Source organism: Vipera berus (genome assembly GCF_964194415.1).
Source record: "Vipera berus genome assembly, chromosome: 6".
Lineage (NCBI taxonomy): Eukaryota > Metazoa > Chordata > Lepidosauria > Squamata > Viperidae > Vipera > Vipera berus.
In genome coordinates, this window is record NC_138208.1 from 36,209,255 (window position 1) to 36,233,525 (window position 24,271).

Here is a 24,271-nt window from a genome sequence, read left to right on the forward strand (position 1 = left end):
TAATAGAAAAGCAACTAACTTACCTCTGTTCCTAAATGCTAAAGCTGTTGCACATAAAAACCAGAGGAGCTCTGATCAACTATCACAGCCACCATTTTGACAATTTTGCTGTACTGTTGTCTGTGGATGTCTTCACTAAATGCAAGCATGGGATAAACTGAGCCTGGTTTGTTCTCAGTCTTTTAAGTGGCCACAGGCTACTAGCAAAAGTGGCATTTGATCACAAGGCAAGAAGGCATAGAGAAATATTTCCCCTTTTGCATTTGAGCAAACACCATGAGTGGCCCTCCCTCTGATCCACACATTTTGCCCTCCTGCACCATGAACAACTTGGTGAAGGATAGCGAGCCAATGAGCAGCAGCCTTGAGGTAAGCGCAGCCGAGTGCCCTATTGAAAGGCTGGACTGAACGCTTGTGCTCCACTGCCCAGAGCTCCAGGCAGCCTGCATCACTCAGGGTCCTATGCATGGCCTGAGAGGGACAGCAAGGCTCCTCTGGTGGACAAGGGTATAGTGCTTTCTCTGGTCTTGCCTTCCTCGGCTTGAGACAATGGAGCCCCCTAACCCTGCCCAGACCTCCACAAACACGACATGAGCGACATTGAGCTGACTATGCCCCCCCACTATGCCCATGCCCCCCCAAAGGTCAACCACAACGGTCTCCTGCTTGAGCAGGGGGTTGGACTGAAAGACCTCAAAGGTCCCTTCCAACCATATTCTGATTCTGATTTAGATATATTTTTTTTAATCCCATTTATATCCCGCCCTTCTCCGAAGACTCAGGGCGGCTTACAATTTAAGCACAAACCAATGTGCTTAGCAATAGCCTTCATTCTATGTATTATGCCTGCTTATTAGGGCTTTCGCCCGCCCCCCCCAAGCGGCATTATTACAAAGTCAGCTTATTGCCCCCAACAATCTGGGTCCTCATTTTACCTACCTCGGAAGGATGGAAGGCTGAGTCAACCTTGAGCTGGTGTTACTTAAGGAGGCATTAGCCCACTGCTCCACCAAGGCTCCTTTTAAAACTGCATTTTCTTTACAGTTTGGTATAACATGAAAAATAGCATAAAAATTAAGTAAATAATATTGAGAATCTATGGATGTAAACCCTGGGAAATGATCTCTTGTTTTTTGCACTTTCTCTCCCCCTCCACCGCCCCATGTCTACTTGTTGCAGACTTATAAGAAGTTTCCTAAAGCCCCTCTTTCTCTTTAAGTTCTCTCCTTTGCCTTCCCCACACAAACATGCTCGGATGCACATTTTGGAAGTAAATGCTATGGATGAATATAAATGTAGTTGAGTAACGTATATTAAAGTAATAAGGTAATAGCTTTGTGCAGGTGACTGTTCAAAGTTACAACGGCACGAAAAAAGTGACTTATGATCGTTTTTCACTTTTGACTGTTGCAGCGTCCCCATGGTCACTTGATCAAAATTCACATGCTTGGTAACTGGTTCATATTTATGACAGTTGCAGTGTCCCAGGGTCATGTGATCAGCTTTTGCAAACTCCTGAAAAGCAAAGTCAATGGGGAAGCCAGATTCATTTAACATCTGTATTACTAAGTTAACAACTGAAATGATTCACTTAATAAATGTAGCAAGAAAGTTTGTAAAATGGGGTAAAACTCACTTAACAAATGTCTCATTTAGCAACATAAATTTTGGGCTCAATTGTGGTTATATGTCAAGGACTACCTGTATTTGTTATCCCTTAAAGGGATTGGTTCATATTTATTTGGCAGGAGAATACTGTATGTGTGATGGATGATTGAACTTTTTAAAAGAAGCTTCCAAAATAATTCAAAACATGTAGGGACATACTAATCAAATACTGCATTATAACCAGTACTATGACAAAACTTGTAAAAATAAAGTTCAAATTAAGTATGCATCACAGCCTTGGGGATAGCGTATAATCTTGGATTATACAAAAAAGTGCTTAATAGCAATTTCATTTGCATTTGTTAGGAATCAGAAATGACCAATTCCATAACACCTTCTACCTATGTACGTTCCCTTGGCTATGGAATGATGAGACAGCTGGCAGATTTCATTGATCCACAAGAAGGATGGAAGAAATTAGCTGCTGATATAACTGATTCATCTGGTGCAAAACGATACAACCAAATGCAAATAAGGTAAGGTATGGAAACCAAAGGGGAAGCATTTTTACAGAGTTATTTATTTTGTTAATAAATTTATATAGCCACCTAACCCCTTGATTCTAGCTAGAGTTAGCTTGCAACTTGTTCAATAATTTGGTCATTGAAAATGAAGGCAATAGAACTAGTATATGCTCAAGCATGCTACTTCCCAGTGAGTGATTGGTAGTTGGAGTGAGGGACCAAAAAAAAATGTTGTTGGGACATTGCTAAGGTGAGGGAATAAAAGTCAGTCTTTGAGATGGACCCTGTCTGAGTTTTTCCCCACTTGGACTAGAGATGTAGTAAGAAGTTGTATGTGGTGAGAAGTTGTATATATTGGATCATGTTGTTATTGTATTGCATGTAATTTTTCATTGAAAGATTGAGTGTCCAAAATAAGACTTAGGTGTCTACAGCTTGAGATTGTCTAACAGGGATGGCAACTTTATTTTAAGAATGGCACTTTGATGCTGAGCCTTTCTTGTAATATCTGATTTTTGCTATATTTGTTTTATATATCACTTTCAGTGTGTGAAAGCAATCTTGAAAATTAACTTTCTCTCCAGTTCAATACAATTTATTTTGTTTTATACCATTTATTTCTGTGCCAGGTATAGTTCTTTTTCTCATTGCTACTGGGCTCAACTGTTATATAAATTATTTAAAATAATAGGTTCATGTATCCTAGTACTTTATAGCTGGCAGAATATTGAATATTTAGCTGTTCAGGCTTGGACTAAAGACTTTATAGCAAAACTGCAACTAAAGTGGTTATAATATGTCACACTTCTTTTGATAAATAATAGTTAATTCTTTTATCTAACTAACATATGTATATATCTTAAAGGCGATTTGAAGCATTAAAACAAGTAGGAAAAAGTCCTACCTGTGAATTACTTTATGATTGGGGAACATTAAATTGTACTGTTAGTGATTTGGTGGACCTCCTCATCAGAAATCAGTTCTTGGCACCAGCAAGTCTTTTGATTCCAGGTAATTTTGATCTATACTTTATCTTTGCAATGTATTTTAAGGAAAAGTTGTAAAAATGTTTTCCTTTCAAACTCTTATCTTGAGATAGATAGATAGATAGATAGATAGATAGATAGATAGATAGATAGATAGATAGATAGATAGATAGATAGAATAGTCTCTGATGAAGCCTGGTTTAATTTTTTGCACTTAATAGCAATCTGTAAAATTAAATTCATAATGTTAATAGTTAAGAAATTCATACAAGAATTTTGCTTTCTTGAAAATGTTGGTTTCACATAGTTAAACTATAATGGGACATGTTTTGTTCTGGCTTATTGCTAATATGAAACAATTAGTAAACCATGGTTAAACTGTAGTGACCAAACTTTATTAGCAAACTGAAAGTTCTGTAGAGAGTAGACGTGAAACACCATCTGCTTATAACATTATTTGACAGTGGAAGAGATAGTTCAGATAAAACAAAGCCTAATTAGCTGCCTTTGTGTGAAGCACAGGTTCTCACAGAATTTATCAATTATATATATCTGTAGACAAATTCTTGGCTAGCAACTGACCAGCTACCATAAAGTCAGGTTACTTTATACTAAGTTTTTTTGCTGAATTAATTTTTTGATTATTTTTGTTTGAAATAATTTTAGAGGATACAATTAAAATTTACATTTTTAAAAAACTAGTTTATTACGTTTATTGATACAAGTTATGTTGCTAAAGTAATAAATGATTTTTAAATGAAGTCAATAGTATTTTCAGGACTTTAATTTTTTCATCTGGATGTGAAGAAACATAGAACTAAATATCAATAGTTAGGAAAAGAAAATAGCTTTTTATGTGTGTGAAAGGGCTAATATTTTTTCTGTTTTATACTATAAAAATCCCTTTTATTCAATGGGGTAGAAATGTTGGCAAAATTTTCAAATTTACAATTGAGGAATCTATTCAGATTATATGAGAGACATATTATGAAAAATTGTGGTTGTAAACTGTGTAAAGGCCATCATTCACAATTTAACCAGCCCAAGTTTTCATACCATTTTAGCTGATTTTAGCTGATTATAGCTTTGTATTAGCCTCATAGTATGCTTAAAAGACTGATTACTCAAGCATAATTCATTCCTTACACTTTTTTAAAGTGATGTAGGATGAATGCATTTCCTATCTGACATATATATGATTTTATTTAATGGCAGATTCTGTAAACATGACAAAAAACATGACCCTGTCTCTATCCTTACTGGAAACTGTACACCTACATAAAAAAGGACCTCTTGTAGAAGGCAAGAAAATACCTGAATTGCCATCCTTGGATCCAAATGAAGGCCACCTAACATCAAATAGTTGTGATCTGAGTTCAGAGAACAGTAGCAGTCACCTTAATGATACAGGTAGATAATTATCTTTTCCAAACTTTATGTCATCTTTTACTCCACCCTTGCTAGTCCATTCCAGTGTAGAGGTTGGTTTTAGATGATGACAAACTGGTAGAGATACACAAACTTACAGCTGTTGACAAAATAAAACAAGGTTGTTTCTTTCTAGGAGGATTCTGGGTATTATGCCTTGACACTGTAATACTGTCAATCAGCAGTCAGGGCACCTAGCTATAAAGATAGATCTGCTCAGTTGCCTGTGCTCAGCATAGCAAACCATCTTGTCTCTGAAAATGCTTTTGGCCAGAAGGCTGGGTAGATACAAGAATCTAGTGTGAAGAATCCAATGTCCACATAGGAATTGAGGAAAGGCAAAACTCTTTATTTCTGTACAGAAGCAAAAGAGGATGCCTTTGGGGTTTACATGCAAGGAGCGCCCCAAAAATCAGTTATTTTTATACAATTTGCTACAGGAAACAAAAGTAAGAGAATTATTCATTGGTTACAAAGTTAAATGACAGTCATACATACACAGAAAGCAAAACCATCCCACAATACTTTGTTAATTATTTAATTCTATATCATCATACAAGTTGAATACCTCCATGTGGTTTTTTTTTATTATGCTATGATAAATTGAAGGTGAAGGTTCATTCTCCGAGCTTGTGGGTTGGTTTCCAGGCAAGGTAACATCTTCAGCAGAGTTTAGGGGATGTTAGTGTCAGTGTTCTGTTTATAAGGGCTTTGTGATGAGTGTGACCCATCACAAGTCCCATTTACAAGACCCTCACTTGACACACCCACACCTGACTCATTACAAGACCCATCTCAAGAACCTCACTTGACACACACACACCTGACCCATCACAAGATCTATTGACCACACAAAGCCCTTATAAACAGAACACTGACACTGACATCCCCTAAACTCCACTGAAAATATTACCTAGCCAGGTAACGAAACATTCAGAAACCAATCTATATGCTCGGAGAACAAACCTTCACCCTCATCCTATACCCAAGCTATAGATATTTGCCATTATGATAAATTACTCATCTCCAGGCTCCTAACCCCTGTTAAGCTAAATACCAGGTACCCTTTTTTATTCCAGTAACAAATTTGCTTGCAGGTGTCAAAGGTACAACTTGATAGACCATATAGGAGACATTTGTGGACTGTTTGTGGGCAACCGCCCCCCAGGTCTTGCTGTCAGATGTTATGAAATGTTACTTCTAACTGTTTTGTTCCAGCCTACTACCGGCCCTGCAGAAATGTCAGGGACAACCGCTTTTCAAAAGTCAATAGGCTGAAAGTAAGCCAACCAAATTTATTTACACAAATGAAATGAAACAGATCCAAAACAGAGCAAAACAAATACTAACCACGACTAAATCAGAAGCTGTTCAAACGGTTGCCTTCAGCAACCAGCACCTCCCACACATTCCCCTTTTAAACACAGTTTCAAGGCGTGGCTTCTCTTTGCCTCCTCCCGAGGTGCCTCATTGCCCTCCTTTGTTCACTCCTGCTTGTCTGCCTCCTGCTTCAAGCGTCCTTGAACAAAGCCAGCTGTGAATCATCTTCGTCCAAGCTTTCAGGCTCACACAGCTGGGTCTGAGGAGGAACAAGATGGGAGGGGCCTGGCTGAGAGCTCTGCGATGCCTCAGAACTTTCCTCTGCAGGCTCTCCAATCCCCTCCCTCCTCCTCCTCCTCCTCCTCCTCCTCCTCTTCCTCCTCAGAATTGTCCGATTCAGCTGCCGAACCCACAGGCTGACACTGAATCACAACACTAACAGGTAAAAGCACAAATGAAGTAATGGCTCTGGCTAAAGTTAATTTACAAAAGCCTCTATTTATTAGTAACCTAATAAACCACCAGATCCTTAAGATGTCATATCTAAGAACCAAGGAAATTTCCATTCATCCTACAATGTCAGCCTTGGTTGCTTGCAAAATGTCAAGAAATCTGTTGTTACAGATACCAGCCTTGAAAGCCTACATCAGTATATTAAACTAATTGTGTTTACCCAACCTCATTCAAGTATTTGATTCCAACCACTATCTTGGATTATAATAATATAGTTATCAGGGGTGTCAAACTTGCAATGTCACATGACGTGTCGTGACATATCGCAACTTTTTCTCCATTGCCGGCAATGGGATGGGCACGGTTTCGGCATGACACATCTGGCCTGTGGGCCGGCAGTTTGACACCCCTGCACTATATGATGGGCTTCCTTTGGAGATGAGGTCACTATAATAGTTATTGGAAAGCCTCTGAGCCCTGTTAATAATGTTTATTATTTTTAGATTGCTATATAGCATGGCACTGGGACAACATGTGATTTACAATATGTAAATAAATTAATGTAGAGTTTGGATTATAAGATTTCCATGCTTAAAATAGTTTTGTGATTTGCACTCCAACTTGGTCTCTTTGCCTTTCCCCCCTTCTGCCCAGGATTGAAAAGCTTCTTATTTTATGAACTGAAAAGTATTACAAATAACTTTGATGACCAAAATCTGTCAGCTGGTGGCAACAAGATTGGTGAAGGAGGCTTTGGAGTGGTTTACAAAGGATGCATCAATGGCCAAACAGTGGCAGTGAAAAAACTTACAGCTGTAGGTTGTCAGTTATTTGCTAATAGTAATGTTTGATTTATGCTATATTGCCTATTTAAAAAAATATGTCATACTAGGAAACCAGAAAATCATGCAGTAATAACAGTTCTATGCTGCCTTTCACACTGCATTTATAATATCTAATCAAAAAATCAAAGCAGGAGCAAAATTCTAAGAAGTGAAACAGGAAAATTGTTTCAAATAATTAAGCTTTAGAAATTTTTGAATTACTAAGAGAATTTAATAACCCTGTGTAGAAAACATTACTTATGGCAAAATTCTTCAATTTACTATTCTACAAATATTTTGGGCTTAACTGGTTCTGAGAGCATAATTGTTCACCACCATGATGAGTGGAGAATCCACAGATGGGTTGATCTTGCCTTTCTGCCCTAGAGACTAAGTCAATCAACCTTTGCCACACCTCTCTCCTTCTGGCTAGGAATCCCCAGTCATGACTTAGTCTTAGCCCGAGATAGACGTGGTTAAGGTTGGCTCTAGCAGAAGGCAACACCATCTTGGATTCTTCCCAGGTTGTATCCTTCCTTCCCTTATTGTTTTCTGCACTGATATCAGCGCTGATATTTAAAACGCAGTGAGTTACAGGCTTCGGCTGAAGCCTTAAGGTATTTTTAGCTTCTAGCAAGCCATGAGTGTAGGGGCCACCATTTTGGATGCTGCTTTAGTTGCTCCCGAGGGGGGGGAAATCCTCCCTTTCAGCGAAGTTAAATTAGCAGCAAAATAGTCTTATTTGGGCACATCCAGCTACAGCCTTCTTGCCCTGGCTGTTGAATATACTGTTACAGTCAGCTAATTGTTTCTAGTGTTGGAGCAGGAGGTCTTTTTACTGGTGGCTGCCATTTTGAAAATGCCATTTTGCAAACTGCATGATCATTTACCAGGAATTCAGAAGAACAAAATAACTGTCTTCAAGGTGCTTTCAGGCTACTGGGCAGCTCTCATTGTAATCTCAAAAACGGCAACAACAGCCTCCAGGCTTATAGCTTTACAGAGGTGTGCAATCACTCAGGTATTTCTAAGGCTTCAAGGCGTGGCTGAGTATCTGCCTTAGCTACCTTTTATTATTAGTGTTACTGCTCATAGTGTGCCGACTGCCTCATTGTCTTGGTCTTGCCGCCACCAAAGGAATATTGGAGTGTGCTGGCCGTGCCATTAAGTTGGTCTTGCCGCCACCAATGGATTTATACGTGTGCTGGCCGTACCATTAAGTTGGTCTTGCCACCACCAGCAGGATCATACGTGTGCTGGCCATGCCATTAAGTTGGCCTTGCCGCCACCAACAAGACTTTACGTGTGCTGTCTGTTACCATTAAGTTGGTCTTGCTGCCACCAATGGAGTTATACGTGTGCTGGCCATACCATTAAGTTGGTCTTGCTGCCACCTCCAGGATAGTGTGTGTGCTGGCTATCCCAATAAGTTGGTTGTGTCGCCACCGCTTCTAACCACAACTTAGCTCTTTTCTATTGAGTTCTTGCTTTTGTAAACACATTATGATTGCCATTTCCATCTAGTGTCTTAATGGCAGATGAATCCACAGAAGCACAGGTACAAGGTGCTTTCAGCTGTTCAGCCAGACGCAAGAAGCTCAAATTGGTCAAGCAGGAGGTGGCTGGGAAGCTCAAATCCAGAGCTATCTCTGGCAAAAGGTCTTCCAAATCTGAGGAGAAAGAGGCAAGTAGGAGACACCAGGCAATGGAAAGGCAATTCTCCAAAGCTGTGAGGCAAAGGATGGATAAAAAGGTTGGTCACAGCATGTCTCTTTCTATGGAGGCATCAGTTTTTGGCCCTCACCAAGCTCCTTCTCCTTCGGCTGTTCCTACTGCCTGGTCCCCAAGCTGGGCCTCTGGGCCCAGGGGCCACATTCACTTCCTCCAGATGCTCAAGAGCCAGAACTGTCAGAATGTCTGCAATTTCTGATTTCCCAGGCCATTGCCCAGGGCATAGCTTCAACCATGCACCAAACAGCTCGACCTGAATCGATATCTTCCCCAGGCAGAATCCGCCGCATATCAGGGGTCAGTTTCCCCCTCACATTCCTCCAGAAGCAGGATGACGTTCACAGGGGACGAGGACCAGAGAGAGCAGGGAATGTCAGAAGATGAGGACTTGTCTCCTGACCCCCCTCCTTGCATAGGCCTGTTTAATCTGGCCCTCTTCAAATCCTTGCTGCACAAGGCCAGGAGCACTGTCTAACTTGGCCCTGAATGTGTTTCTCAGGCAGAACCTTCCATCAGCCAAGCATCTACCAGTGGGGTTTTTTCGTAACCAGCCTTCACTCAACAGGACATTCCCTGTCCTCCCCTTTTTCTCAATATTGTCCAAAGACAATGGAGAGCACCAGGTACCTTTCCATCCCTAGGGGGAACAGATAAAAGGTTATTTAATATGGCTCCAGCATTGTCAGAGGTGCTAGCAGTTCCCACAGTAGATGAGCCCTTAGCACCATTGGTTTCGTCTTTCGCTGTGTCCGGAGATATAGCGGAGGCTATGAAGTCTGAGGATAAGAAAGCAGAGCTTAATTTCTGCGGGACCCATCAAGCCTTAGCATGGGTGGTGAAGGCAGCTTCATCTACTTCTTTCTTCGCCAGAACTTCCCTCCTTTGGCTTCGCCAATTGCGGGCTAGGGTTCCACCAGAAGAGGCACCAAGATCTAAATAAATTAGTGGCTACATCTGAGTACAAGGCTGATTCCTCTTTGCACGTGGCCAGATTTTCCTCCTGGGCATTATTATCTAACATCACCTCCTGCAGGCTTCTGTGGCTCAGACACTGGCAAGCAGATGCTAGATCCAAGTGGAGGTTGGCCTCAGCCCCTTACAAGGGGGGGGGCAGTTATTTGGACAGGCACTGAATCCTTATATCATCGAGAATAAGGATAAATGTAAGATCATGCCACCTCTGATCCAGAAAACGGACAGGAGAGCTACCCCTTATGCCCGCAGGCAGTCCTTTCGCCCGACCTACACAGGCTCGGATTTTCCTCATTACTCCTGCACTTATCCCCCCAGAGCAGAATGTCAATTCGACAGATCTGGTAACAGGGTCAGACCAGACAACAATTTCAGGCCAAATGGCCCTTTCGGGGCACCAGGGGCCGTCCCTTCAGATGGTCCAAGTGACAACAAGAGTACCTCTCCCATAAGGGGTAGGTTGGCCCTCTTTGCACACAGATGGAAGACCATCACTACAGATCTCTGGGTCCTCAACACCATAAGATTAGGCTTGACTCTGGAGTTCAACTCCAATCCTCCGAGGCATTTTGTCTCTTGCCCATCTTCCAAAAATCCGGTCAAATGACGCCTCATGGAGGAGCAATTCGACATCTCCTAGAAATTCAAGCCCTAGAACCGGTACCAGCAGGGCAAAAGGGACAGGGTTTTTATTCCATTCTGTTCATCGTTCTGAAGGCATTGGGAGGATGGAAAGCGATCCTGGATTTAAAGAAACTAAAATACCCATTTAGTATACAAGAAATTCAAAATGCAGATGCTCCACTCCATCTTAGCGGGCATCAGAAAAGGGGACCTCCTGACGTCCATCAATCTGATAGAGGCCTACCTGCACATTCCCATCCTTCCCGGGCATCGCAAATTCCTCAGGTTCTGCTACGCAGGCCACCACTTTCAATACAGAGCTCTGCCATTCGGCCTGTCATCAGCCCCCAGAGCATTCACAAAGGTCCTGGCAGTGCTGGCTGCGCACCTGAGAGCCATTCCTGTGCATGTCCAGTGTTATCTGGATGACATGCAGATGCTCCACTCCATCTTAGCGGGCATCAGAAAAGGGGACCTCCTGACGTCCATTGATCCTGTGTTATCTGGATGACATGCAGATGCTCCACTCCATCTTAGCGGGCATCAGAAAAGGGGACCTCCTGACATCCATCGATCCAGTGTTATCTGGATGACATGCAGATGCTCCACTCCATCTTAGCGGGCATCAGAAAAGGGGACCTCCTGACGTCCATCGATCTGATAGAGGCCTACCTGCACATTCCCATCCTTCCCGGGCATCGCAAATTCCTCAGGTTCTGCTACGCAGGCCACCACTTTCAATACAGAGCTCTACCATTCGGCCTGTCATCAGCCCCCAGAGCATTCACAAAGGTCCTGGCAGTGCTGGCTGCGCACCTGAGAGCCATTCCGGTGCATGTCCAGTGTTATCTGGATGACATGGTTATCCAATTTTCTTCAGCCCAGTCGGCTCAGTCAGACCTGGCATTGTCCATCAACACTCTCCAGGACTACGGGTTTTCAGTGAATTTTCAAAAGAGCCAGACGGTTCCCTCCACCCACATCCTTCACCTGGGCACGGTGATAGACACAAGGAGGTGCAAAGTTTACTTGTCTCAGGAACGTTGAGACAGTATCTGATCTCTCCCAGATTCAAAGGGAGTGAGTAGTCACTCCAGAACCCTCCAATGATCCTTGCTCCCATTCCAGAGACTAGTCACCAGTTCCTCCAGCCACAAGGTAAAGGTCCCATCACAGACCCTGCAATCCCTCAAGTGCTGGGTCTCTCCAGCAATGGACAGGGGGACCTTATTCAAGGAGCCCAACCGACTTGTCCTAACATCGGATGCCATCTTGTTCGGCTGGGGAGCACACCTGCACTCCCAGTTGGCCCAAGGTCGGTGGTCCCAGTCAGATCTGAAACACAACATAAACTGGTTGGAGCTCAGAGCTATTCATCTGGACCTACACCACTTTCACCACACAGTGGCAAGGCAACACGTTCTAGTCCTCACCCACAACGTTGCGGCAAAAGCCCATATCAACAGGTAAAGGGGTATCCACTCCAGGTCCCTCATGGCTAAGGCTCAGTTATTGGGAACTTGGGCAGAGACCAACCTCTTGTCCCTCAAGGCGGAGCACATCTCAGGAGAGATCAATCACCAAGTGGATTTTCTGAGCAGGACAACAGTGGACCACTCCAAGTGGCGCCTGCACCCAGATCTCTTCAGGGAAATATCGGAGGGGTTCGGTCATCCTGTGCTGGACTTGTTCACTACCCAGGCAAATTCTCAGCTCCTGAGGTTCTTCTCCCGGTTCCTGTCTCCAGGGGCGGAAAGGGTAGATGCCCTCAGCAGCCCATGGCCCAGAGAACTCCTGTATGCATTCTCTCCTCTCCCTCTGATCCAAGTAGTTATCAGAAAGATACTGCAGGAATGGGCAGAGGTGATACTCATTGCTCCCCACTGGCCACGGCGGCCGTGATATGCCGACCTCGTAGGCCTATCGATATCTCCCCCATGGAGGATACCTCAAGATCAGATCTCCCTCAGCCAAGGGGTTCTACAATATCCAGAGCCTCAGTGGCTTCAGCTAACCGCCTGGCATTTGAAAAGCAACTCCTAGAAGAGGAGACCTACTCATCAGGCGTGATTAATGTGATTCAGGCTTCAAGATGGCCTGCGACCAATTGAATCTATGATTCCACATGGAAGGATTTCTGTAACTGGTGTGGGAGACAACAATTGGATCTGGCTACCATTCCTGTTCCCAGAATATTGGATTACTTACTGGAGGGGCTTAAGAAGGGCTTAGCACCCAACACTATTCGCAGGCAAATTGCTGCTCTGTCCTCGGTGCTCACATGTGAAAGCCCTAACAAGCAGGCATATACATAGAATGAAGGCTACTGCTAAGCTTGTAAGCCGCCCTGAGTCTTCGGAGAAGGGCGGGATATAAATGTAATAAAAAATAAATAAATAAATAAATAAATAAAAAATATGGCAACTCAGAAACCTTAGCTCACCATCCTATGGTGCGTTCCTTTATCAAGGGAGCAGTCAATGCTAAGCCTCCTGTGGTCCACAGATAACCCTCTTGGGACCTCTCCAAGGTCTTACAGGCTCTCACTTCATCTCCATTCAAGCCCATCAGAACCTCATCTTTACGGTTTTTGACACTTAAAGTCACCTTCCTAGTCACATCGGCTAGGCGCATTTCGGAATTGGCAGCACTTTCTATTAGAGATTTCATGCATTTTTCAGAAGGACAGGGTGGTGTTACGCTTAGACCCCTCATTTGTTCCGAAGGTCAACTCATTGTTTCACAGAGCACAGGAGATTGTGCTGCCAGATTTTTGTCTAGGGCTGTCCCATGAATTGGAACATAAATGGCACACCTTGGATGTTCATAGAGCATTGGGTCACTATATTAAGTGAACTGCCTCCTTTCAAAAATCTGAAGCCCTCTGTTTCATTCCAGCCCTCTTCAATGGGTCAGAAGGTGTCTGCCTCTACTATAGGCAGATGGATTAGGGCTTGCATAGCAGGGGTGTACCAGGCACAATCCTTGCCAGCCCCAAAGTGAATTACCGCACACTCCACTCGCATGCTGCAACTTCAGCGGCATGGGCAACACAGGCATTGATAGAGGAGATATACAAGGCGGTGATGTGGTCATCCCCTTCCCCATTTGTAAGTTGGATAAGTTCGCCTCAGCAGACGCTTCATTTGGCAGGAGAATTCTCCAAAGAGTAGTGTCAGATAGTGGGATACAGGCCCAGACGTCTTCCCGCCCATAGGGACAGTGAGGCTTTGGTATGTCCAATCTGTGGATTCTCCACTTGTCATGCTGGAGAAGGGGTGTTGTCTTACCTGAATGCCTTTTCTCAGCATGACGATGGAGAATCCACTCCCCCCCCCCCCCAGGGTCCATCTGGTCCTGTGTCAGGGGACATTGAGCCACCACCTTGTAATCATCAACTGCTGCACCTTCATCGTGACTGGGGATTCCTAGCCGGAAGGAGAGAGGCATGGCAAAGGTTGATTGACTTAGTCTCTAGGGCAGAAAGGCAAGATCAACCCATCTGTGGATTCTCCATCATCATCCTGAGAAAAGGCGTTCAGGTAAGACAACGCCCCATTTGTTTTGTTCATACCATGTTGAGATATAATGATGGATGTTTAAATCAGCCACGATGAACAGAACTCATATACAGTGACGGGAAAAAGTATTTGAACCCTCCTGATTTTGTACGTTTGCCACTGATAAAGAAATTATCAGTGTATAATTTTAATGGTAAATTTATTTTAACAGTGAGAGACAGAATAACAACAAAAAAATCCACAGAAACACATTTCAAAAAAGTTATGTTGATTTGGATTTTAATGAGTGAAATAAGTATTTGACCCCTTCGCAAAACATGACTTAGTACTTGGTGACAAAACCCTTGTTGGCAATCACAGAGGTCAGACGTTTCTTGTAGTTGGCCACCAGGTTTGCACGCATCTCAGAAAGGATTTTGTCCCACTCCTCTTTGCAGATCCTCTCCAAGTCATTAAGTTTTCAAGACTGATGTTTGTTAGCTTGAACCTTTAGCTCCCTCCACAGATTTTCTATGCGATTAAGGGCTGGAGAATGGCTAGGCCACTCCAGGACCTTAATGTGCTTTATTAATTTTTTACAATAACAGTGTTTAGTGTTTCATGAACTGTGTGCTGTCTGGATTCATATATTTAAAACAATGATAATTAATTTCTACAATTAATATGTTGGTAATATAATAATAATAATAATAATAATAATAATAATAATAATAATAATAATAATAATAATAATAATAATAATAATAATAATAATAATATAGTTGGAAGGGACCTTGGAGGTCATCTAGTCCAACCCCCTGCTCAGGCAGGAAACCCTATACCATTTCAGGCAAATGGCTGTCCAGTCTCTTCTTAAAAACCTCCAGTGTTGGAGCATTCACCACCTCTGGAGGCAGGTTGTTCCACTGGTTAATTGTTCTAACTGTCAGGAAGTTTCTCCTTAGTTCTAGATTGCTTCTCTCCTTGACTAGCTTCCATCCGTTGCTTCTTGTCCTGCTTTCAGGTGCTTTGGAGAATAGCTTGACTCCCTCTTCTTTGTGGCAGCCCCTGAGATATTGGAACACTGCTATCATGTCACCCCTCACCCTTCTCTTCATTAAACTACACATACCCAATTCCAGCAACCGTTCCCTATATGTTTTAGCCTCCAGCCCCCTAATCATCTTGGTTGCTCTTCTCTGTACCCTTTCTAGAGTCTCGACATCTTTTTTACATCGTGGTGACCAAAACTGGATGCAGTATTCCAGGTGTGGCCTTACCAAAGCATTGTAAAGTGGTATTAGTACTTCACTTGATCTTGATTGTATCCCTCTGTTAATGCAGCCTAGCACTGTGTTGGCTTTTTTGGCAGCTGCAGCACACTGCTGGCTCATATTGAAGTGATTGTCTACAAAGACTCCGAGATCCCTCTCACAGTTACTACTATTGAGCAAGGTACCACCTATACTATACCTATGCATTTGATTTTTCCTGCCTAAATGTAGAACCTTACTTTTTTCACCATTGAATTTCATTTTGTTAGATAGTGCCCAGTGTTCGAGTCTGTCCAGATCCTTCTGTATCTTAAGCCTATCTTCTGGAGTATTGGCTATTCCTGCCAGCTTGGTGTCGTCTGCAAATTTGATGAGTTCCCCATCTATCCCCTCATCCAAATCATTAATGAAGATATTGAAGAGCACTGGGCCCAGAACAGAGCCCTGGGGCACCCCACTACACACTTCCTTCCATGTAGATGCGGTTCCATTGAGGACCACACGCTGAGTACGGCCTGTCAGCCAGCTACAAATCCATCTGGTGGTAATGCTATCTAACCCACATTTTTCTATCTTATCAAGTAGTAGGTTGTGATCTACTTTATCAAATGCCTTACTGAAGTCCAAGTAAATTATATCTACAGCGTTCCTCTGGTCTACTAATTTTGTCACTTGGTCAAAGAATGTAATAAGATTTGTCTGGCATGATCTGTTTTTGACAAACCCATGTTGACTTTTAGTGATGACTTTGTTTGCATCAAGGCGTTCGCTGATTTGTTGTTTGATTATCTTTTCCAGAATCTTCCCAGGTATTGAGGTCAGGCTGATAGGTCTGTAGTTTCCTGGATCTATTTTTTTCCCTTTTTTGAAGATGGGAACTACATCAGCTCTCTTCCAGTCCACTGGTAGTTCCCCAGTGCTCCAGGATCTTTGAAAAATATAGTTCAGTGGTTCTGAGATCACATCTGCCAGTTCCTTGAGAACCTTGGGGTGTAATCCATCTGGTCCTGGTGATTTGAACTCGTCTAGGCTGGACAGGTGCTCACTTACCATTTTCTTGCCTATCTTAACTTGCGTTTCTATTCTGTTTTTTATGGCACTGGTTTGGGTAGGTTGGACTGTTTTTTCCCTTTGTGTAAAGACAGATGCAAAAAACGAATTAAATAGTTCTGCTTTCTCCCTATTGCTTGTCACCTTCTTGCCACTTTCCCCCACTAATGGACCAATCATTTCCTTAACTTTTTTCTTGTTTTTTATATGTTGAAAGAAGCTTTTTTTGTTATTTTTGACTTTGGTCGCAAGCCTTAGTTCATTTTGAGCCTTAGCTTTCCTCACTTCATCTTTGCAGGCACGGGCTATTTGCTGATATTCTGACTTAGTTATGTGCCCCTCTTTCCAATTCTTATACTTGTCCTTTTTATCTTTCAATTTATCAGAGAGTTCTTTATGCAGCCATGCTGGTTTCTTTTGAGAGCTGTTATTTTTCTTCTTTGTTGGTATTGTACTAGACTGGGCCTTTATTATCTCACTTTTCAAAATTTCCCAAGCTTCTTGAGTTGTTTTCCCCTTTAGGATTCTCATCCATGGAATTCTTCCCATGGTCTCTCTAAGTTTATTGAAATTAGCTCTTTTAAAGTCCAAGACTCTAGTTTGGCTGTGTTCTATTGCTTGTGCCTCCAGAATGTTGAATTCCAATATTGCATGATCACTTTCCCCCAAGGTTCCTGTGGCTTCGACACCTTCTATCATTTCATCTCTGTTAGTGAGAATTAAATCCAATATGGCTAATCCCCTAGTTCCCTTCTCTACTTTTTGGGAGAGAAAGTTGTCTGCTAGGTTTGACAGGAATTTGTTTGATCTTCCACTTGGTGCAGAGTTTGTCTCCCAGTTGATATCAGGGTAATTAAAGTCCCCCATTACTATTGTGATGTGCTTCTTACATACCTTAGTTAGCTGACTAGCAAAAACTTCATCTATTTCCTCTGCTTGGTTGGGCGGCCTATAGTATACACCTATGGCAATGTCATTTTTTCCCCCTTTTATATTGACCCAAATGCTTTCAGGTTTACAGTTTTCGTCATTGTTGTGCTCTATTTCTATAGAGATAAAGTTATTTCTTATATAGAGAGCAACTCCTCCTCCTCTTTTGTTTAGTCTGTTTCTTTTAAATAGTTTAAATCCCTCTAGCTGTGTGTTCCATTTGTAGGTTTCGTCCCATCATGTTTCCGTAATGGCAACAATATCATATCTGCCCTCATTTACCTGAATTTCTAGTTCACCCTGCTTACTGTTCATACTCTGTGCATTAGTGTATAGACATTTGAGTCCTTTATGACTGACCCTGTGTTTACTTGCTGCATAACTTGTGTGGTGCCTGGCTTCCCCTATTTTCTTAGATTGCCGGGGACAGTGATGTACTGTATCAATTAACTCACTATCCCCATTATTTAGTTTAAATGTTCCTCCAAAAAATCTGTGATTTTATTGCCAAGTAACTCAGTCCCTTTCTTGGATGGATGCAGACCATCTCTTTTATACATTTTTTCATTGGACCAGCTACAGACATCGTGACTAATCTTGATCCTCTCTTCTTCCTATAATATTTTCCTTTTGTCTACATTAAACAAATATAATTCTTAATATTTTCAGTATATACCAAGGTGAATATAAACATTTTTAGTATTTATGCATATAATAACATCAACATATAACATGCTTTTAATCACCTTGTATTTCCATTGTTTTTATAAAAGTCATCTTATTAAGTCATTATATGTCCTGTTTTCAAGATTCTTTTTTATTGAAAAGTTTTACAGTACATTTTTTAAAAGACAAAACCCCTCCCAACCCCCTCCCCTCTCCCCAAACCTCCCCAACTCTTCCCTCCCCTCCCCCTCCCCCCTCCCCGACTTCCCAGAGCTAAATAAAGGGTATAAAAATACAAACAATCATAATCTACCATATGTAAACAACAATAAAATATTAAATTCTATCGCACTTTAACTCTTATTAAAATAACTACAAGTAATTTATATATCACATAAATCCAATACTTATTCAAATGCTAGGTGAAACTTTTTAGTCCCATATTTATTCTGGATGTAATCAATCCATCTTCTCCACTCCACAATATATCTCTGTTGCGACTGGTCTTTCAAATACACTGAGACCTTTGCCATTTCCGCCAAATTGGAAACTTTTAAAGTCCATTCTTCTATAGTCGGCAGTTCTTCCTTCTTCCAATATTGCGCTACTAAAAGTCTCGCTGCTGTAATTAAATTCAACATCAACTTAGTGTCCACAACAGTAGTATCTGTAATAATGCCCAGTAAAAACAATTGCGGACAAAACTTTATCCTTTTCTTGAATATTTTTTGCATATTCCACCAAATTTTAATCCAAAAAGCTTTAACCTTTTTACAAGTCCAACATATATGAAAATACGTTGCATCCTCACAACCACCAAATTTTAATCCAAAAAGCTTTAACCTTTTTACAAGTCCACCATATATGAAAATACGTTGCATCCTCACAACCACACCTCCAACATTTGGGCTGGCAGTTCGGATACATACTTGCTAATTTTTTAGGATCTAAGTGCCACCTATAAAACATTTTATAAAAGTTCTCTCTTAAATTTTGGGCCTGTGTAAATTTTACATTTCTCACCCAGATCTTTTCCCAAGTATCCATTGTAATAACTTCTTGAAAATTCTGAGCCCACTTTATCATACAGTCTTTAACAAGTTCTGTCTCTGAATCAATTTCTATCAATGCAAGATATATCCTTTTGATATGTGCTTGACCTTGATCTCTAATTTGCTTTACCAAATTTTCATCAATCATTGAGAAACCAATTTTCTGGTCTTCCTTCCACCTAGCCTGTAATTGCCCATACTGAAACCAGGTTTGTACAATCTTTTCTTCTTTTAAAATATTATATGGCTTTAATTGCCATACATTCCTCTCAAAACACAAAATTTCCTTATATGTAATCACATCATGTTTAAACCCAACATTTATATTTTCTATTGCGTGTTTCGGTATTGCCCAAATAGGTATCTTATAATTTAACTTGTGTCTGTACTTTTTCCAAACTCGCAACAGAGCATACCTTAAAATATGTATCTTGAACACATTGTCCACCTTCTTATCATACAATAAATATGCATGCCATCCAAATAACAAATCATGGCCCTCAAGATTTAATAATCTCACTTGTGTTAAATTAAACCAATCACTTATCGCTGACAAAGCAGCAGCTTCATAATATAATTTAAAATTAGGCATTTTAAGACCACCTCTTTCACACGTATCTTGCATAATCTTAAATTTGACTCGTGGCTTTTTCCCTGCCCAAACAAATTTATTAATTCCTTTTTGCCATTCCTTCAAATTTAAATCCTTTTTAAGTATAGGTATCATTTGAAATAAAAATAAAATTTTTGGCAAAACATTCATTTTCACAGCTGCAATTCTTCCCAATAAAGATAATTGTAATTTTTTCCAATTATCTAATTCTTTTTGTACTTTTCCCCATAACTTTTCATAATTATTTTTATATAACTTTACATTTGAGGGTGATAAATATATCCCCAAATATTTAACCCTTTTAACTATTTCAAATCCTGTTAGCTCTTCTAAGACAGCCTTTTGTGATACTGTCATATTCTTAGACAACATTTTAGTTTTTTGTATATTAACCTTAAATCCAGAGACTTTCCCATATTGCGTTATTATCTCCATCAATTCTACAACTGAATAATCAGGCTGAGTCACTGTAACAACCAGATCGACTGCAAACGCCCTCAATCTATAATCCTGGTCTCTAATTTGAATTCCCTTAATTTTATCCGAATCCCGTATTTTAATCAATAATATTTCCAATGTTAAAACAAATAATAAGGGTGACAATGGGCACCCCTGCCTTGTACCCTTTTTAATGTTACATACTTCAGTCAAACTATTATTAAATATTATGCGGGCTGTTTGCTTTTGATATAATGCCCTGATTGGTTGTAAAAATTTATCCCCAAATTTCATTTTATCTAATACTTTCAACAAAAATTGCCAATCCAATTGATCAAAGGCTTTTTCAGCATCCAAGAAGATCAACGCTGCAGGGATCTGATTGTTTCTTTCCAAAAATTCCAACAAATCTACTATATGCCTCACATTGTTCTTCATTTGTCTACCACTTATAAACCCAGTTTGATCACCATGAATTACTTGTTGCATTACCCTCATTAATCTGTTAGCTAAAACTTTAGCAAATATCTTGTAGTCCGTGTTCAAAAGTGATATTGGCCTATAATTTTTTGCTTGTGTGACATCCTGGTTTTCCTTCGGGATAAAAGAAATAAAATCAGTTTTCCAAGACGGAGGTACCCCTCCTCCCATTTGAATTGTCTGAAACAATTCCCTTAAAGGCTTTACCATCTCTAACTGTAAGTTTTTATAATACACAGCAGTCAGTCCATCCGTACCTGGCACTTTGCCCACTTTCAATTGTTTGATTGCTGAAAGAATTTCTTCATCAGTTATCAATTGGTTCATCTCTTCCTTTTGTTCTTGCGTAAGAACAGGAATATTGGCTTTCATCAAATATTCATCAATATCTGCATCACTAATCTTATCTCTAGCGTACAACTTAGAATAATAATCAACGAAGGTCTTTTTGATAAGACTCTGCTGGTACACTACCTTACCCTTGTGTTCTATTCTATCTATATTAGAAGCCCTTTGCTTCTTCCTTAACAAATAAGCTAGCCATCTACCTGCTTTATTGGCATTACAAAAAATATTATGTCTAGCATACCGTAAGTTAGTTGCCACTTGGTCAGCCATCAACTTATCAAACTGTCCCCTTAGTAAATTAATTACCTCTTTAGTCTTCCCATCCGATGGATTCAAAATTAAAGCCTTTTCTTTTTCCTTAATTTCATTCTCTAATTCTTTCCTCCTAAATTCCAAGTTACGTCTATATTTATTGTTCAAATATATTAATACACCTCTCATATAAGCTTTACTAGCATCCCAAACCATTTCAATAGAAGTACCTTTATACATATTAATTTTAAAAAATTCCTTCATCTGTTTTTTACACTCTTCCACATTTTCCTGATATCTACACAAATTTTCATTTAAACACCAGGAGCGCCTATCCCTATTATCTTTTTCTATCTCTAACCATACTGGACTATGATCAGACATAGTTCTTGGACAAATCTTAATCTTCTTAATCCTAGAAAAAAGATCATTAGTAATTAATATGAAGTCAATCCTGGAGAAAGATTGATGTCTATCGGAGAAAAAAGTATAGTCCTTTTCTTGCAAATTTCTTTCTCTCCAAATGTCTCGCAATTCCAAGTCATCCTTCATCTCAAAAAAAGATTTAGGCAATTTAGCATGACTTGGGGTGCTTTTAAAAAAAAACCCCTTGTCCATTTGTACATCCAAAACGCCATTCCAGTCTCCCATAAAAATACAAGATTTATAATCCCACTGAGTAATCTTGCTGTGTAATAAACTGTAGAAATCTGCTTGTTGTTGATTAGGAGCATATAATCCAACCAAAAGCGTTTTCTTGCCTTCTATTAACATGTCAATTATAACGTATCTTCCTTGTATATCTGCTTCAATTAAAGCCACTGTCAGAGTATTCTTAACATAAATAACCACTCCATTTTTCTTGTCCATTGCAGAAGCAATAAATTGTGTGCCCAACCTTGAATTTAACAAATACTTTTGATCCGTGACTCTAATATGTGTTTCTTGTAAACAAATAACATCATTCTTAAATTGTTTTAAATATTGAAATACTTTCTCTCCTGTGGTGAATTTAAGCCATTAACATTCCAGGTTAGAAACTTTGTCGCCATCTTTCGCGACCTGAAGCTTTTGGAGCGCTTCTTCCAAAATCACCTGCACTCTCTTAGGTTGCGCTCTTCCCACTGCTTCACTGTAAGTAGGTTTTGGAGGTGCCATCATAACTCTCTGCTGTTCTTGTTCTTGCTCTCGCCTCATTCGTCTAGCAGCAGCACGTGTCATTCTCTGGTCTCTAACCTCCGATAATTCTGAAATTTGATCCACTCCTGTAACTTTCTGGAATTCTCCATCTTTCATCTGCGTAACTCCTTCAGCACCTTGTAGATTGTCACTTTGTGGTTGACACTCTCCCTCACCATTCTTCTTTTTAGATTCCAAAAGTGGTATGGGGACTGCTTTTAAAACATTAGTATAAAAATCACGTGCCTGCAACACTGTAAGAAGACGATGTCTTATGCCTGCAAACATCACCACCATACCCACTGGTATCTCCCATCTAAACTGAATATCCCTTCTTCTTAACTCTTGTGCCAAAAAAGCAAATTCCTTCCTTCTTCTTAAAATTCTTGGAGGGATCTCTTTTAAAATCAGGACTTCTTGTTCAGCAATTGCAAATTTATTATTGTCAAAAGCTTGTATGACCTCATTTCTAATTGCTCTCTTTGTGACCTTTGTGACCTCTCGTCTTGACTACTGCAACGCTCTTTACATGGGGCTGCCCTTGAGAATCACTCGGAAGCTTCAGCTGGTACAGAGTGCAGCTGCACGGACGCTTTTGGGGGCTCCCCGATACTCCCATATTACACCTCTGCTTCGTGAGCTGCACTGGCTTCCAGTTGCCTTCCGGGTGAAATTCAAGGTGCTAGTGATGACATACAAAGCCCTACATGGCATGGGTCCGGAATACCTACGGGAGCACCTACTGCCAGCGTCAACACCCCTCCATCCTGTGCGCTCCCACAGAGAGGGCCTCCTCAGGGTGCCACCGGTCAGAGAATGCCGGCTGGTGACCCCCAGGGGGAGAGCATTCTTGGTGGGTGCGCCAATCCTCTGGAACCGCTTACCAGCCGAAATCCGGATGGCCCCCGACCTTCGCACCTTTCGGCGAGATTTAAAAACCTATCTATTCCAGCAAGCCGGCCTGGCCTGATAGATTTGGGGTTTTATTTGTAGATCTGGGGTTTTATTTGTTTTATTGTTGGTTTATTGTATACTTACTTTTCTCTGTACACCGCCCTGAGTCCTCCGGGAGAAGGGCGGTATATAAAACGAATAAATAATAATAATAATAATAAAATAAACCACCACATCTCTGGGTAATTTCCTTTGTCTTGCAATCCACGAATTAACACGAAATATTTTGTCTATATTCTCCATAATTTCTTCTGCTGGTCGCTCCAAAACACCTTCCAAAGCCTCTGAAACTATTTTTTTCAAATTTTCCTTAGAATCCTCTTTTAAGCCCCTAATTCTCACAGCGAACTCCATCTCTCTGTACTGTACCAAGGTCAAGTCGTCGTCAATTTTATCCACCACATTTTCAGTCTCTGTCATTTTTGCATCTAGTCTGATATTATTTTGGCTGAGATCTTCCACTCTCTCGTCCAAACGCTCTATACATACAGCCATGCCTTGAAATGCAAGTAAGATGTCTGCCCTCATTTCTGTAAGCTTCTCCTCCATAAGTTCCACTAATTGTTGAGATTGCTTTTTCAAAGCCTCTTGCAAAACATCCTGCAGATCTTTCACTGTAAAAGTTGGTGCAGGTGCAGGGGGGGGCATTAAAGCTTGTAACGAAGATTGCTGCACCGGAGAAGCCCCCGCGCTTCTAGGAACTTTAGAAGATTTGGCAGCCATTTTCACCCACTATTGCCTGCTACGCACTTTCACTTTTATCAAACTCCACAAAGTCCACCAAGTTAAAGATCATAAAGTCACTTTCACCTGAATCTCCTGTATCGCTCTGCCTGCATCCAAGTTATCTGAAGCTCACTCTTGCTGGCAGGGATGGTTGCGACGCCCTGCTCTGCTCCAAAGTCCCGGAGCAGAGGCGTCCCGAAGTCCGGAGCAAACTCAGGCTTCGGGGGGGCTCAATCCTTCAGCCACCAGAGTTTCAACTCTGGCGGCCCGGGAGAGCTCTACCCCTGCCTGGGCGCTCACCCCCTCCTCTTCTCCCGAGGAGCGGGCTTCCGAGCCATC

At 41.1% G+C, this 24,271-nt stretch overlaps 1 protein-coding gene across 6 annotated transcripts in view; it reads left to right on the forward strand.

The window, feature by feature from the left end:
- IRAK4 (interleukin 1 receptor associated kinase 4) overlaps positions 1-24,271 on the forward strand; it is a 104,920-nt gene that overhangs the window by 21,550 nt on the left and 59,099 nt on the right. For 5 of the 6 annotated variants that reach the window (XR_014026796.1, XM_081330365.1, XM_081330367.1 and 2 more), the window contains 4 exons: positions 1,975-2,144; positions 2,998-3,143; positions 4,334-4,528; positions 6,974-7,134. Coding sequence is in view for 5 of the 6 variants with exons in the window: in XM_081330365.1 (XP_081186491.1) it covers positions 1,984-2,144; positions 2,998-3,143; positions 4,334-4,528; positions 6,974-7,134 (663 nt within the window). In the remaining variant the exon portion in view is untranslated. Of the gene's footprint in view, positions 1-1,974; positions 2,145-2,997; positions 3,144-4,333; positions 4,529-6,973; positions 7,135-24,271 lie in introns of those variants that run through there. The other variant, XM_081330369.1, reaches the window with a different exon arrangement.